Source organism: Artemia franciscana, chromosome 1 (assembly GCF_032884065.1).
Source record: "Artemia franciscana chromosome 1, ASM3288406v1, whole genome shotgun sequence".
NCBI lineage: Eukaryota > Metazoa > Arthropoda > Branchiopoda > Anostraca > Artemiidae > Artemia > Artemia franciscana.
In genome coordinates this window covers 34,960,949-34,975,450 of record NC_088863.1, presented here as the reverse complement: position 1 = coordinate 34,975,450, position 14,502 = coordinate 34,960,949, and the positions used below count along the sequence as shown (strand labels likewise).

The window sequence follows — 14,502 nt, the reverse complement described above, 5'->3', positions numbered from 1 at the left end:
TTGAAAATTATATTCAAAAATGTGAAACCTGTGCAAAGTCTGAGTGATTTAGACCAGACTTCATCAGAGTGTGAAATACATCTGAAAGAAGATACCTCTCCTACTGTACACCCTGCAAGAAAGGTACCCATATCAATGAGAGACAAGCTCAAGGATGAGCTTGCCCACCTTGAAGAACTAGAAATAATCAAGGAACTCAGCCAACCAACTGAGTGGGTTAATGCTATGGCCATGGTCGGAAAGAAAGATGGAAGTGTACGGCTGTGCATTGACCATGTAAACTTAAAAAAAAACAATTACACGACCCTACTATCCAATCCCAACCTTTGATGATAATATTAGTAAGTTGGATGGAGCTGCTTACTTCACAAAGCTAGATGCATGGTCAGGCTATTTAAAAATGTAGATTACAATATAACAAAATATGATTCATAGAAACATGTTACATAATAGGCACATAAGGTGAGAGTTTCATTTTGGTGTTGTATATCCTAGGGCTACATCCAGTACCATCAGGGGGGGGGTGCATTGTCACAAAATAGATATAGTATTTGAAAGGAGATTGAAATAAGGGATCTAATGGTATTATTGTTTTGTTTTATAATGGTTCCTTCAGAAAAGCTGTAACTCCGCCATTTTAGCAAAAGAATAGCTAAAAACAATTGATTAGAATGCTACATAATTCTATGTAACCAAATTCTTGTATTATGAAAAACATTTTCTTAGATATTTCTTGAGTCATAAGCATGGAACTTGGATCTAGAATGGATCTAGGGCCTTATTAAATTTTGAATTAAAAAACAAGTTTTTTCAACTTAAAGTAAGGAGCAACATTAAAACTTAAAACGAACAGAAATTATTACGTATATGAGAGAGCTGCCCCCTCCTCAGTATCTTGCTCTTTACGCTAAAGTTTGAATTTGTGTTCCAATTATTTAAGGATGACTCCTGATACATAAGGATCGTTTAATTAGAATAATAAGCTTTTTACAATTTCAAAAAGGAACAGAAATTATTACATATTCTGGATGATGAAGATGGTAAGCTTGAAACAAGGCTAGGCCTATAGAATTTACAGGCTACTAGCAACCTGTTAAGGCCCATTTGCAAAGAGTGGCATTTAATTGCCTACAATCATAGAGTAATGAAAGGTGCATTGAGTGGTTGGCCGTTGTTCACGTTTTAGTTAGAAAATTAAGTAAAAAAGTCCTTCATTTGGGGTATTGAGTAGGAAATATGCAAAGAACAAAATTCTGGTAAATGTATCACAGTTCATATAATCAACTTAGCTACCAATAAAGTGAACATGCCACTCATAGCATTTTTATGCTCTTTATGAATATAATCTAATCACTTCTATTGCAAATTCATAATTATGTACTTTTGACCTAACCTAACTATAAATAATTTTGGCACTGAGAAAATGTAGTATTATTTTGTCAAAAACAACCAAGAAAACAGCACTTAGAAAATATAGTATTATTTTGTCAAAGATGACTGACAACTCATATTTTAATTGAAAATTTGTAATGTTTAAGAACTCAAAAAGTGCTTAAATTTGAACAGAAATTATTACAGAATATATGAAAGGGGTTGCCTCCTCCTCAAGACCTCACTCTTTACGCTAAAGCTTGTTTATAGAATTTCAGAACAAAGCGTAACGGCCATTGTGTTTCAGGAATCGTATTTAAAGAATTAGCACAAAAATTCTAAACTTTAGCGTAAAGAGCAAGGTCTTGTGGAAAAGGACACTCCTTTCATATACGTAGTAATTTCTGTTCGTTGTAAGTTTTAGTGTTGCTCTTCACTTTCAGTTGAAAAAACTTTAAATTTTTTTTTTAATTTAAATTTTTTTAAATTTAATTTCTGATCGTTTTTAAATAATACCGGGAAATTTGGCTTTCTCTCCATGAAAAATTCTGGTACTTGTGTATAATGCGCCACTCACTCAAGTTTGCGATGTCTAAAACTCGAGAACAAACCCGTTTCTTCTTTAGTTTCTTCGTTACTTTAGAAACTAATTTTGGCTATATATCTGCACATTAGGGGGGGGGGGGGGTAAAGTATAACGTTTCTACTTGCAAAATGTGTTGAGTAAAATTATTGTGCATATCATTAAATAAGAATTGTTTTCTGACTTCAAACTGTCCAAATACTTTACCCCTCCCTCCCTTATGTGCAAATATATAGCCCAAATTATATCTATTCTGTCACTTGTCTTTATCTTGTCTCTATCTTGTCTTGCGCTAAGCTGAAAGAAGCTAACGAAGAAACCGGTTTGTTCTCGAGATTTACACAGCATAAACTTGAGTGAGTGGCGTATAATACATAAGTACCAAAATTCCTTCTCCATACGGAAAAAAAAACTCAGGTAAAATACTCAAATTTGGAAAGCCTTATTTTCTGCGGAGTGTTTTCCGAGGGGGTATTTACCGGGGGGGGGGGGGGTAGCACCTCTACATAATTTCTTTGTATTTTACTGTTGTTTAAATATTTAGTGAAATTAATTTTGACGTCAAGTTCCTTCAAGTTGGGCTCTTAAATTTTAATTAAACAAAAGAAACAAGTTTTTTTTCAAATAAAATTAGGAATCAACATTGAAACTTAAAACTAGCGGAAATTATTCTGTAAATGAGGAGGGGGCTTAATTCCTCCTGAACCTGCTTTTCCTTTCCACAACTTGGATAAATGAAGCTTTAAAGTAAGTGCTTATATTAACCGTTTATTTTGTATGGACTAAATGACAATTTAGGAAAGAATGTTGTGCAGAATAATTGCCTCTGAAACACGGAATCTAATATAGTTTTCCAATAATTTTAAATCAATTGGCTATCTATGAATTTTCTATCAATACCTTAGCAACTTTCTTATCTTAGGGTCAAAATTGTAATTTAGTGTGATAAAATGGCAGAAAACACTACTTTGGTGCAGCGAAAATTTTGTGGTTACTTAGAAAGAACAGTAGAACTTGTAATTTCTGTTCGAATGACTCATCTCCCGATTTTATATGGCCGTTAGTTCAAAACGATAACTCTTGGGTGAAAAAAAAAAAAACGAACAAACAGGGATCCATGATCTTCCTTTTCGGAAAAAAATGGAAAATTCTACATTTTTAGAGTTTTGGTTACTGTTAGCCCTTTTCGTTGCTCCTTGCTTACAGTTTGTTACCATAAGCTGTTTGATGCTCTGAAATACAAAGTTGATTCTTAAGTTGTTTTTTTTCCCTAGATCCTCTGTCTTACCAAGTAGTACATATCAGCTCTGAAAACATAGATGGAATAAGTGACCAGACGTCTGGATTGTCTTCAGTATTTGCTGCCCCATTGAATGGTAATGACTTTCCATGTTCTTTAAAGTGAGATGTTAAAGTGTGAAACAGTCTTTTTTTTACGAAGAAGTTCTCAATGATCTCACCAACAAACTCGACTATGAGACTTGTTTGCGCTAAAGACTTCCAAATAAATAACGCAAAAAGTTGGACCGTGGTATTGTTTTTTCTTTTTTTTTGTAAATGCAAGCTTCAAGTAATTCAAAATTAGTAACAATAAGTTCTTAACTAATTTAATTTTGGTTTCGGTGGTGTTTTCGCCTTATTTTTGTTGGTCTTCTTCCATGACCTCCCCACTGTGTAATTTTCCCCAGTATTTAATGTTGTGATTCTTACTGTAATTTCTGGCCATCCAGATAACAGTTTCGAATCCTAGAAAGGCCTTGCTGTTGAAACTCCAATGATTTCTGTCCATGATCTCTCTGTGTCTTGCTTTTCTCTATAGGATTTACTGACATTTTTTCGTTTGAAAAGCTAAAAGAAAAGTCTAGAGGGGCCTAAAGTGCCTTATGGAGCTTGATTTTACCAGGTGGTCTTTTTGCCCAAAACAGGCCCACGGGGGAGAATTAATTAGAGAAGTAAGCATACATTTGAAATGACATAAACGTATAAGAAATATACTTAAAACCTAATAAGTTAAAGAGGAACAATTTTATAGGTCTCACATTTTTTTATGGAGGGGAGTATAATGGACCAAAAGCCTTCATTCTCTTCATCCCTGACTATGTGCCAGTATTCTTAAACCTGATGGCTAATGGCATACTTTAAATATCCAGCCTGTATGCCTTAGAACTAACCTGATGCTGAGAATAAAAATGTGCTATATCCCCTAGGCTGCTGAAGACCTCTTGGGCCCAAATTTCTGTTCTAATAGACATAATATAAATTTTTGTAATTAGGATGATTCTTGGATAGAAAGCATATCCTTTCTTAGATGCCATAGATGCTCAGATATCCAGCGTCAGCCTTGAGCCTCAACTAGATGAGTGACAGGGATTAGTGTTACTCAGACTTTAGTTCCAAAATTATGGGAAACCAAATCGTATGTTACGACTCAAGCCTACTAAATATCTAGAATTTTGCACAAGATATGGCATAGACCTATCATGGTGCCTTTAGCTGTAGAAATCCAAAAATTCGCAAGAATCAAGGAGTTGCTCCAAAGCTTTGGAATATCTCCCTTAATTCAGCCTAGTAATGAAAAGTGACCCACTGGATGAAGGTTTTCCGTGTTTCTATGCAACATCCTTCTTAAAAGACTAACTAACGACTTCTTTTTCCAATTATCTACATAGCTGATTACATTCTCCTTTTTTTTTTCATCTGTGTTGGTATAGAGTCATAGAATCTGATAAATTCTTTCGAAAGGATATCGCTTTAAAGGATCCTGTGATCATTCTTATTCCCAACTTTCACTAGAAAGTGCTGACATATCCTAAGAAGATGATAAAATGCAGGATATATTGTAGAAGAAGTTGTCAAACCTCGATCAAACTTGGTGGGCATTGATAAATAAGGCTATGGGTATAGATTATTGTCGTCAGTGCACAAGGGGTTCTGTAATTTCATCCAAACTTAAATCAGAACAAACATTGCATATGTTAATTCTGATTTTTTTGGAGTCAGGTGCCGATTTAACCCATGTGAAAGATATGGAAGGGTACCCTTAATTTTTGTCATCAACATGTCTACCAGAAGGAATTTTCGGACATCAATCAAAGCTGTTGAGAAGTAAGAACTAAGGTCCTAGCTGTGTCTTTAGGGTGTTATACCCTGATCTGAACTTTGTAGGGGATAGAAGGGTAATGGGACTAAGTTTTATCATCTCGCCAGAGGCTGTTGTTGCATCTCAATCAAACATAGTCAGAACGAACATTATAATTACTGGTTCTACCTTTCCGCAGTCAGGAACTGAATCAACTACCCTGGGGGATGAGCAAGGTATACGTTCATTTCTTGTCATCTTGACATCTCTCAGAAAAGACATCAAATCCCCCCCCCTCCCCCCAAAAAAAACTTAGCAGAAAGCAAGAAAGAGTGGCCTGTGTAAGCCTTTGGATGTCCAGACACAAACTGTCCCATGCAAGGGGGGAGGAAGTAACTAAATTTTGTCGTCTTATTAGATCACAATCCCTGTGCCACTATGCTAATACTGTGCTCAATCCCTCGACACTATGTCAATGGTGAGTTTTGTGGATTGGAGCCTAGTTTGAACTCTCAAGGAAAGGAAGAAGATGAAGATTACTCAAGTCATTGCAATTAGGATATCTACCAAAAGGGGCTGTCAGATTTCAATCTTTGGAGGGGGAGGGTCAAACCATCCTGCCATAAGCCATATTACTAAATGGGCTGGTGTTAATCATTTAGCCAAACCTGGTCAAGGGTTTCAATTAGGGCTTTGGGTCACCTAGCTCGATTGGACTCCAGTGAGGGAGAGGCCAAATGCTTGTGACTTGCATCCATTACAAATGGCATAGTCTTTGAATCTTCATGATGTTTGGCAGGAACTGGCAGATAAGAGTTTATTTGAGTCATTACGGGTTTTTAAACCTGACCTTATATAGTATTTAGCCCAATAAGTAATTGTTATTTCAGCTGTTAAGTTTTGTTTAAGGTTTTTCTTCACATTTATAAATTGACTGTTTTACGGGAGATCAGCTACCCTGAAATAGTGTAAGGCCATCGTCTAGGGATCAAAACAGAGGCTTCATGAATACAGATACCAATCAGAAGTCATTTTGGATGCATCCATTTTATCACCCCCTCATACACATAAACATTTCTGGAGTTATGAAAATTCATTACAGAATGGAACAAAAATAAAAAAATTTCCCCAAGGTTTCATAGTCGCATATGTGGTTCCTATAGGGTCCCTCTTTGGACGAATATCTGGTTGCTCCTTTTTTTTTGTTCTGTCTCCCATTTTTAAATGGGACCAAATTGGCTAAGAATGACAAACGAGAAAACATAGGTGAACTAAGAAAAACGAGTTAAGTTCCAGCCAAGAAAAAGAGAGGGAGAAAATGTAAATATATCTGCGGGGGTTGCCCAACGACCTCCGTGCAGAAATAAGAAAATATATAGATTAATTTAACAGGATAATATAAAGACAAACATTAAAAAACAAAAAGAAAAGAGAATGGTTGAGTGGAGATTTAGACCGAAGTATTTCCATTTGTATCCCTTTTTTAGTGACTGAGATTCACCTTGTTTTTCTTCCTTCTCCTACGCTTTCTTACTCTGTTTCCCTTTTTTCTTCTTTCTCCTTTTAAGGCAGTATAATTGAAATTGTTAGGAAAAGCTCGAAAAAGAAGATACAATGAATAAAGCTGGGATTGGAATAAGGGATCAAATAACAAATCCGTAAAAATTAAAATTCTTTCCCCTTCTATCCCTTTGGAAAAACCTAGTCCCCTTAAACTCTTCCATGTTGATCCATTCGGATGGATATTATGACATTGAGTTTGGGACTCACCGTGACTCCTCTCGATTTATACGGCTATAAAAGGAAAAATAAAATAAAAGGGAAATGCGTCAGAATACAAAAATCACAGATTATCCGTCACACAAAAATTATAAGATTATTTCGCGTACTCTCAGCGGCTGTTAAGCAATGGGTTTATCTATTTTTTTCTAAAGTGTCGAAAGGAATGAAAAAAAATACTCAGGGTGTACTGTGTCGTTTGGTGTAAGGAAGGGCTAGTATTTAAAGGGAAAGGCATTTTCATTTAAATTTGTGAACAATTGCAATGCAAGGTATTTAAAATTGAAAGTATATATCGAAGTGAGAAAACGCTTCTTTTTTTTTTCTGTGATATAAATATATTCATAACATTATTTTCAACTTACATCATTTCTGTTGTTATTTGATTTAGAAGATTAAAACATGTGTTTTCTTCTTAGGAGTTTATCTTATGACAGATTCACTGAGTGGAAGAAGCACAGATTACTATCGTCCAATTGCTCCTAAGAAAACACAACCAATTGGTCAAAATAAGTCAGGGAATTTAAGTACTGTAAGTAATGAAAAGGTTACCACTTTCTAATCTTAATTAGTTAATATTACAATTCTTGTTTTCCGGAAGAGACAGCAAAACCAGGATGGGTTCATGGTGGATCAAGTTTATTTCAAGACGTAATGGCATTCGTGGTAATTGCTATTTTGCTTAATTATTGAATGTAAAGGCAGTTATCCCTTATTACAGTGGACAAAAATCCCCTACAGAAAAGATCCTGTCATAAATAAGGAGTAGTCAGTAATTACATCCCCGCCCATAGTAGTTTAATCTTCGAAAGGCAATAGAACCAATAGCTGGTAAAAGGCTGTTGACCAATTGACAATTATATGGGAGAAAGACAAAACAACCATTTCCAAACCTCATCCCCTTCTTCCAAATGATTTTGGTACCCTGCTCGATTTTATGTAATGCGTGTCAATGAAGTGCATCAAATATTTGTATTGTCTTCAGTATCTATAAAAGACTGTAAAATAATGCCTTTGGTCCTATAATAATTATTACCGGACTAGGATTTGTTGTACGACCCTGAACCTTTAAAAAGAGTTATTACAGATTGTATAAGATAAAACAAATACTTATCCAGCTACATGTTAGCCGAGGTGGCTATGAGCAACTAATTTAATAATCCCGTGCATTCCAGTTCAAACATAGCTTTTTTGTCGATCCCTGAAGGTATGCTTCTTTTCGCTATTACTGTCTTTTTTTAGTCGTTGTCTTAAATTTCCTATTCATTTTTGAAAATATGGAAGCGTTTGTTTAAACATGACATCCCTTATTTTTCACTTATCCTTCATTTTCTGGAGTGAGCGGGTGTAACTTATTTGGCAACTAATCGAGACCGTTTCAAGTAGCAATTCACCTAACCTCTGACGTGTTACACGTCCCTCGAGACGCTAAGGAAAAGTAATTGGGCTTGTCGGATAATTAATACAGGTATTTTTGAAAACACTATTAATCGCCATGTACTGCAAAATGGTATTGCACTGTTTTAAATTTGTATTTTTCGTAAAAAAACAAACATTTCACTTCGTGGAATTACAAAAATCAAGATATGTAAAGTTTATCCCTTTGTCAAGCAGTCGAATTACCTCCTCACTCTTCCTCCCCTTCTATATTTGGTATTGGCCTGGTGGTTCTTACCATACTCAATCTCTGCCTGCTGGAATACTGACCGATTTATTTCCTATAATCAGATGCTTATATGCTTCGGTTAGAAATTTTGTTTAATTTAAGAAGCACGCCCAGTCTTTAAGGAAAACTTAAACGCCCAATTCATCTAAGAGATTTTCACGAGATGGCTCTGATACCCGTAATTTTGTTTAAGAAAAAGTTTTGTCATTGCATTTGCTGAACGGGTGTTGAGCGGTTCGAGGCATTTAACCAAACACTTGTCATTCTTGTCAGAGTTCTAGAACCCGGTGGTCTCTGGGTAGAATAGAGCTTTTTTCCTTTTTTCCCTAAACAAATATCGGTGAATGACGCGTGTCATGCACGCGTCAGTCCTGTAATCAAATTGAAGGTACAAAAAACGCGTTATCAGGGACTTGTTTTTCCATTTAAGATATCTACAGTCTAAATCTCGCTGTTTCTCAGGTTGAACAGACACAAAGTAATTTGAATGTACTTACGAAACCTAGTTGTAATTTTAGAATAGAGTTTATGTCTCCTCAGTGGAATATCAGAAGGTTTAAAAAATTCTTTCTTTTTTAAACAGTCTTTGAGTATTTAGAATTAAAAAAGAAAAATAAATAAATAATTACTGCATAACTTTTGAAAATAAAGGGAATTGAGTAAGATTAAGAGGACGTAAATTGCAGAGTAAAGGATTGAATTCAGTCTAGATATTCACTAAATTACACTTCCCATTTCTTCAGTTATAGAAATAAAAGAATGTTTATTGTGTTTTTTTTTATCATAGAGGGAAAACCGAAGAAAACAAAATCATAACGAGATAGAAAGAAAACGAAGGGACAAAATTAATGAATGGATTACAACGCTTGGAAAATTAGTGCCTGGAATTGAAGGGAGTGAAGGAAAAGGAAGTACTCAGGTTAGAATTCTATTCTCATTTATTTGTACATCCTTTAATTATTTTCCAAAATTTGGAAATGAAAGAAACTTAAGTTCATTAAATTTCATTTAATGAAAGAGAATCCGCTTGAAAGAATAATCTTTTTAAAAAGAGAGAAAAAAGTCTTACAGCTGGATTTTTTTTTAGGGCGACAAGATTCGAGAAAAGGTTCTTAGCGTCTGTCAAACTTTTTGTATTAATGAAAGGCAATTAAAGCACGGCCCTTGTCCAAATAAGTGTAAGTCTAAGAAACTGGAGTCTGTAAAACAATATAGCCAATAATAATGTATGCCTTTATTGCTCATATCAAATATGCAATAATAATTAAGGTCAGGTTTGCGTGTCAAAAGATGCATTCAAAATTTGTGTAATATATAAAAGAAAAGGCGAAGACACATGACAATCCCCAAAAGGCTTGAAATCTTGATAAGAATCATTCCATTCAGCTTAGCATATCTGAGAGCCGTAGTATAGAGATATCAGCCAACATCTCTAAAAAAAGAGTCCGAAATTTTTCGTTTTTTTTTGTGAAACATAGTCATGGAGAGCCGCATGCATTGGAATTTGTCATGTTTTTTGTTAGTTTGCAGAGGTTTGAAAAAGTACAAAAATAAGTGTTTTTTTTTTTTTTTTACGAAATCAACGGCATGAAAAAATATAAAGTAGGTGAAAATGATCTACTCTCTATAAGAAAATCAGAAACGGGCCCTAGTTAAATATATAAGAAAAGTTTTTGGATGAAAGTAAGAAGAAAACTTTAAACACACAGAAGCTAAGCCGAGCAGAATATGAGGTGGACTACTGCCAATGCAAAATTTTGACTATCAATTTGTGCAAAAACTGGTAGAATATAACAGATGTAGACAATTGGTAATTTTAACCGATTTTTTGCCTATAGTCGTATTAAGCATAGTAGCTTATTACAGATCGAGCTATACAGCAATTTTGTTGTGTTTTTTTTAGATATTTTTAGTGTTCGTAAGAGGGGGTTTCTTATATTGAGGGATAGTTAGGAACGTCATATCGGTTGCACAGGGGGCGAATCGCCGCAATGTATAGCGGTGTAAAGCGTGTATCGTAGCATTTTTTTCTCCTCAATGACTAGGAATCCCTAGCTTTTGTTTCTAATGAGATCTTTGTCATCAATCACAGGTAGGAAAAAATCGCACATGTTTAAACATGTGTGATTTAATGCTCGGAAAATGTTTTCATTAGCTAATTACTATTTCTCCAAAGATTTTTTTCTTCTAAGATTTGTATTATGTTAATCTTAATGGGTAGTTTTAAATTCACGTTTCTATTGGACCTTCTAAGTAAGAATTTTGGAAATACTTAGCGTTGTAACTCAACGGCAACGCCAATGGCCTTTTGCGGTCAGCAACAAGTTTCTTAGTCTAATTGACTTCTTATTTATTCCACTTGGGTTTTGTTCATTATATTTTGTTCATCTTAGACTTTTTTTTTTCTGAGCAAAGAGAGGGGAGAGTTTACATGTGCATTAAATCACACTTGTTTAAACTAGACAATTTGCCAAGATGTCGGCAATATGATACACGTCTAAAACTTAAAAAGAGTCTCCCACATATGGTTAATGACAAGGGTTCATTAGAAAGAAAAGTTAAGGGTTCCTATCTATTGAAGAGAAAAAATGTTACGATTCGCACGTTATCCCGCTATACGCACAGCGATTTGCCCCCTGTGCCCCCTATATTGCGTTCCTAACCCTCGCTATTCCTCAATATAAAAAAACCTCCTACGACCGCTGAAAATAGCTTAAAAAACCAACACGATTGCTTGATCTGTTATAAACTACTATGCCCAATACTACTGACTGTTATCTTTTACCACTTTCAACTAAAGGTATTATCACGGTTATATATTCCTATTTATAATCCAATTAAATTCGACTTTATTTAAATCGTAAGATATAGTTAAGCCTTAGTTAGTAAGTTTTTAAATGTTTAATGTATACTTTTTAACAAGAGACATGATTAGGGTTTTAACTTAAGAGAAGGATACGAACTGAAAATAAAAAGAAAGTTCCATTAACGAAAAATATGGGTTCTAAAAGAAAGTCTTGTTAAACCTTGAACCACATACAAAATGACATACCTTGAAGCATTGTCTTGCTCCTCAGGGTTTAATGCATCTGTATTTCTTTGAGAAATCACTACAGCCATCGTCAATGTTCATCTTGACATAGCGATTATTAGAAACGTGTTCGAGCCTGTTTAACCTGTTTTCTCCTGTTTAGATTTGTAGGTAAGATCATATTTGCTTAGGTATGTTAAATGTATTTATTTTTCTACAAAATAAAGTTTTGTAGATACTGCAGTAACAGGGGAGTAGAGAGGTACAATCAAGAGTAACCACACAGTTGGAAAAATGGTTGTCACATAGAACGGGTGTTTCAAAACTCTGTCATGAAGATGAGATCTGCATATTAATCGTTATTTGCTTGCCGCAAAGTCAGCTTATCAAGAACATTTTTTATTTTTACCCTAGTCATTAAAGGTCTGCCTAAACACCTAAAGCGGTCGAAAACCTGCGGTGGCATCTTTATATTGAAGGGTTTTTCCTGACAAATATAAATAGACTTTTCCGTAAATAGAAAGAAATTTTTGTGAAAAATAAGAAGTTAAAATCCTGACAGCCCCGACTTTCTGAACAAGCGTCGAATAGAAAGTGCAGCCAAGCTGTGTAACGGCTAATACTAAGAATTTGCTTTTTCGTCTAACGACGCTAACAGGAGCCAGAAAGGTTTCCAAAAAACCTTTCAACAACCGCCATTCAACATTATGTGCAACAATCTCCCTGAGTATCTTTTTGTATCCAATACTTACTATAAAGTATTCAGTTTTTTTATTGTGACTCTTTAGAGCTGCAAGATATGATAACCTGGATAATCTGGTTCTTGATCCTTTCCTTGAGCTCTTGCGAATTAAATATGCTGATTAATTCGTAAGTGCTCTTATTCGATGTAATACTTTCGTCATTCTCGATCTGAATTACATGATACTTGTTGGAATATCTAAATTTAGTGAGAGCATCTCGAAAGTCAGTGTACCTTTAATATGATGTGAGTCTTTACCTGTCTCAAATTAGTTGAATAAGAAGCAGTATTTACAGAATGTATCCTTCTTTTTTGAAAGATTGGTCGCCAAAGGCAGGTTTGTTCTGTCATCGTATTCTCAATATTCAGGTTAAGTACTTCAGTAACTCTTTAGTCGTTTCCTGGTTTCCAGTTCCTACACAATAAGTCTGCTTCCGAGCATAATAAGTCTTGTCATGATTTTGAAAGACCCTAGGCCAATGTCAAGCAAGATGACAGTAAAAGCAGTGAGTAAGGGATGCATTGACTCCTGCTCAGCTGCAAAAGGGGCTGTTAATTATTATGTTGAGAAGAGTGTCCCATATAGTAGACAAATTAGTGTGAACAGACGGTTTTATAAGTAAATCTTTTGAAATAAAATATTTAAACGGTTTTCATCGATTGTCTGGTTAATGGAAGTATCTCAGTCATCAGAGAAACGACCAATTAATTCTCTGGAGTATGGTCTCAATCTGATAAACCACGGATCCCCCCCCCCCCCATGAAATCGTTGATATCTGTACTGAAAAACCTAATCATAGTAATAAGCAAATCACTGTCAAAGTTATCGAAAGTCCAAATATTTAACTCTCTCATAATCCTTATTGCTGTGTATGCTAGTGAGACTTGATTAATGTTGATGATAAGTGTTGAATCTCTGTATTTGAACCGAAATACTTTTGTCACATTGCGAGGATTTCCTTCGTTTACTGAATCATCGTCAATGTCCATCTTGACATCATGATTGGTTGAAATGTGTTCCAGCCTGTTTAACATGTTTCTCGGTGTTTAAATTTTTAGGTATCATTATACCTGCTTTAATGTGTTAAATGAACCTTTGTAAATCCTAGAGTAACAGGGGAGAACAGAGATACAATGAAGAGTAACCACACAGTTGGAAAAAATAGTCGTCACAGATGCTGGAGGTTTCAAAACTCCGTCGTGACGATGATATGTGCCTATCAATCTTTATTTGCTTGCTCCAAAGTCAGCTTAGCAAGAAAACTTGTCACAGAGAAATAGAAACTGCTTGCATTTGCTTCTTTTAATTTTTTTTGTTTTTTTCACCTTAGTCATTAAAGGTTTGCCTGAACCCCTAAAGAGGGTGACGACTACGATGGTATCTTGACATTGAAGTGTTATTACCTTCGCCTTCGGATCCCCTTCGCTTACTGAATATCCAATGGTGACCTCCCCAAACTCCTCCACTGCTCATACACAATCATGGATCGAACCAGAAATCAGCAACTCCATTGGCCTTGTCAGGTCCAAAGAGTTTCCTAAAATAAACTACCAAAGATCACTTTTGAATGACAAGCACATGGCACACAACTTTGAGGTAGGCCTCGCAAGAGACGGTCTGACACCTTTAACAGTCACTTTTTTTCTTCTGTTTTTAGTTTAAGCAATATATAAGAAATTGTTGGCTAGTTAGTAAGCTTAGATGTTCAAATAAACTAATCAATTACAATGTCGAGTTAAATAAGGCATTTCAGCTGTTCTTGATGTTTGCTCATTGGTCAGCAATGTCACCTACGAAGAGTGAATAGGGGAGAGCCAGGGACTTTCAGCCTCTATGGAAGACCGTGGGAAATTAGCAAAATGTTGTAGATTTACAGGTAAAAAAACACCTCTGTTTGAATATTACCTTCTCCCCCCCCCCCCCAAACTGGGAAAGTTTAGCAGGCTCTCTCCTGGGATATTTTGGACTTAAAACTAAACGTTGAGAAAATGGACCGCGTAGACACTTGCTTTTGCGTTAATAGGCACAAATAAGGTACTTATTATAAGGAAGTTAATGTTATAAGGAAGTGTCTATGCCATACAAAGAAAGTATGTTATAAACTGTACGTGAAACTCCGTTTGTGGCTCCGAAAGTCCCAAGAGCCATCGAAAAACTACCCAAAATATCGTGGCTAGCTTCTGAAAAATATCGAAATAAGAACCAAGTACAGAACCGCACTTTCAAATAAGTTGTCCAGCATTCAGTTCA

At 35.3% G+C, this 14,502-nt stretch overlaps 1 protein-coding gene across 2 annotated transcripts in view; it reads left to right on the top strand.

Annotated features, from left to right (window-relative positions):
• The window catches only part of LOC136029027 (upstream stimulatory factor 2-like), a 33,088-nt gene that overhangs the window by 5,465 nt on the left and 13,121 nt on the right, over positions 1–14,502 (top strand). For both annotated transcript variants that reach the window (XM_065707057.1, XM_065707065.1), the window contains exons 2-4: positions 3,229–3,330; positions 7,232–7,344; positions 9,266–9,397. In XM_065707057.1, coding sequence (XP_065563129.1) covers positions 3,229–3,330; positions 7,232–7,344; positions 9,266–9,397 — 347 coding nt within the window. The remainder of the gene's footprint in view (positions 1–3,228; positions 3,331–7,231; positions 7,345–9,265; positions 9,398–14,502) is intronic.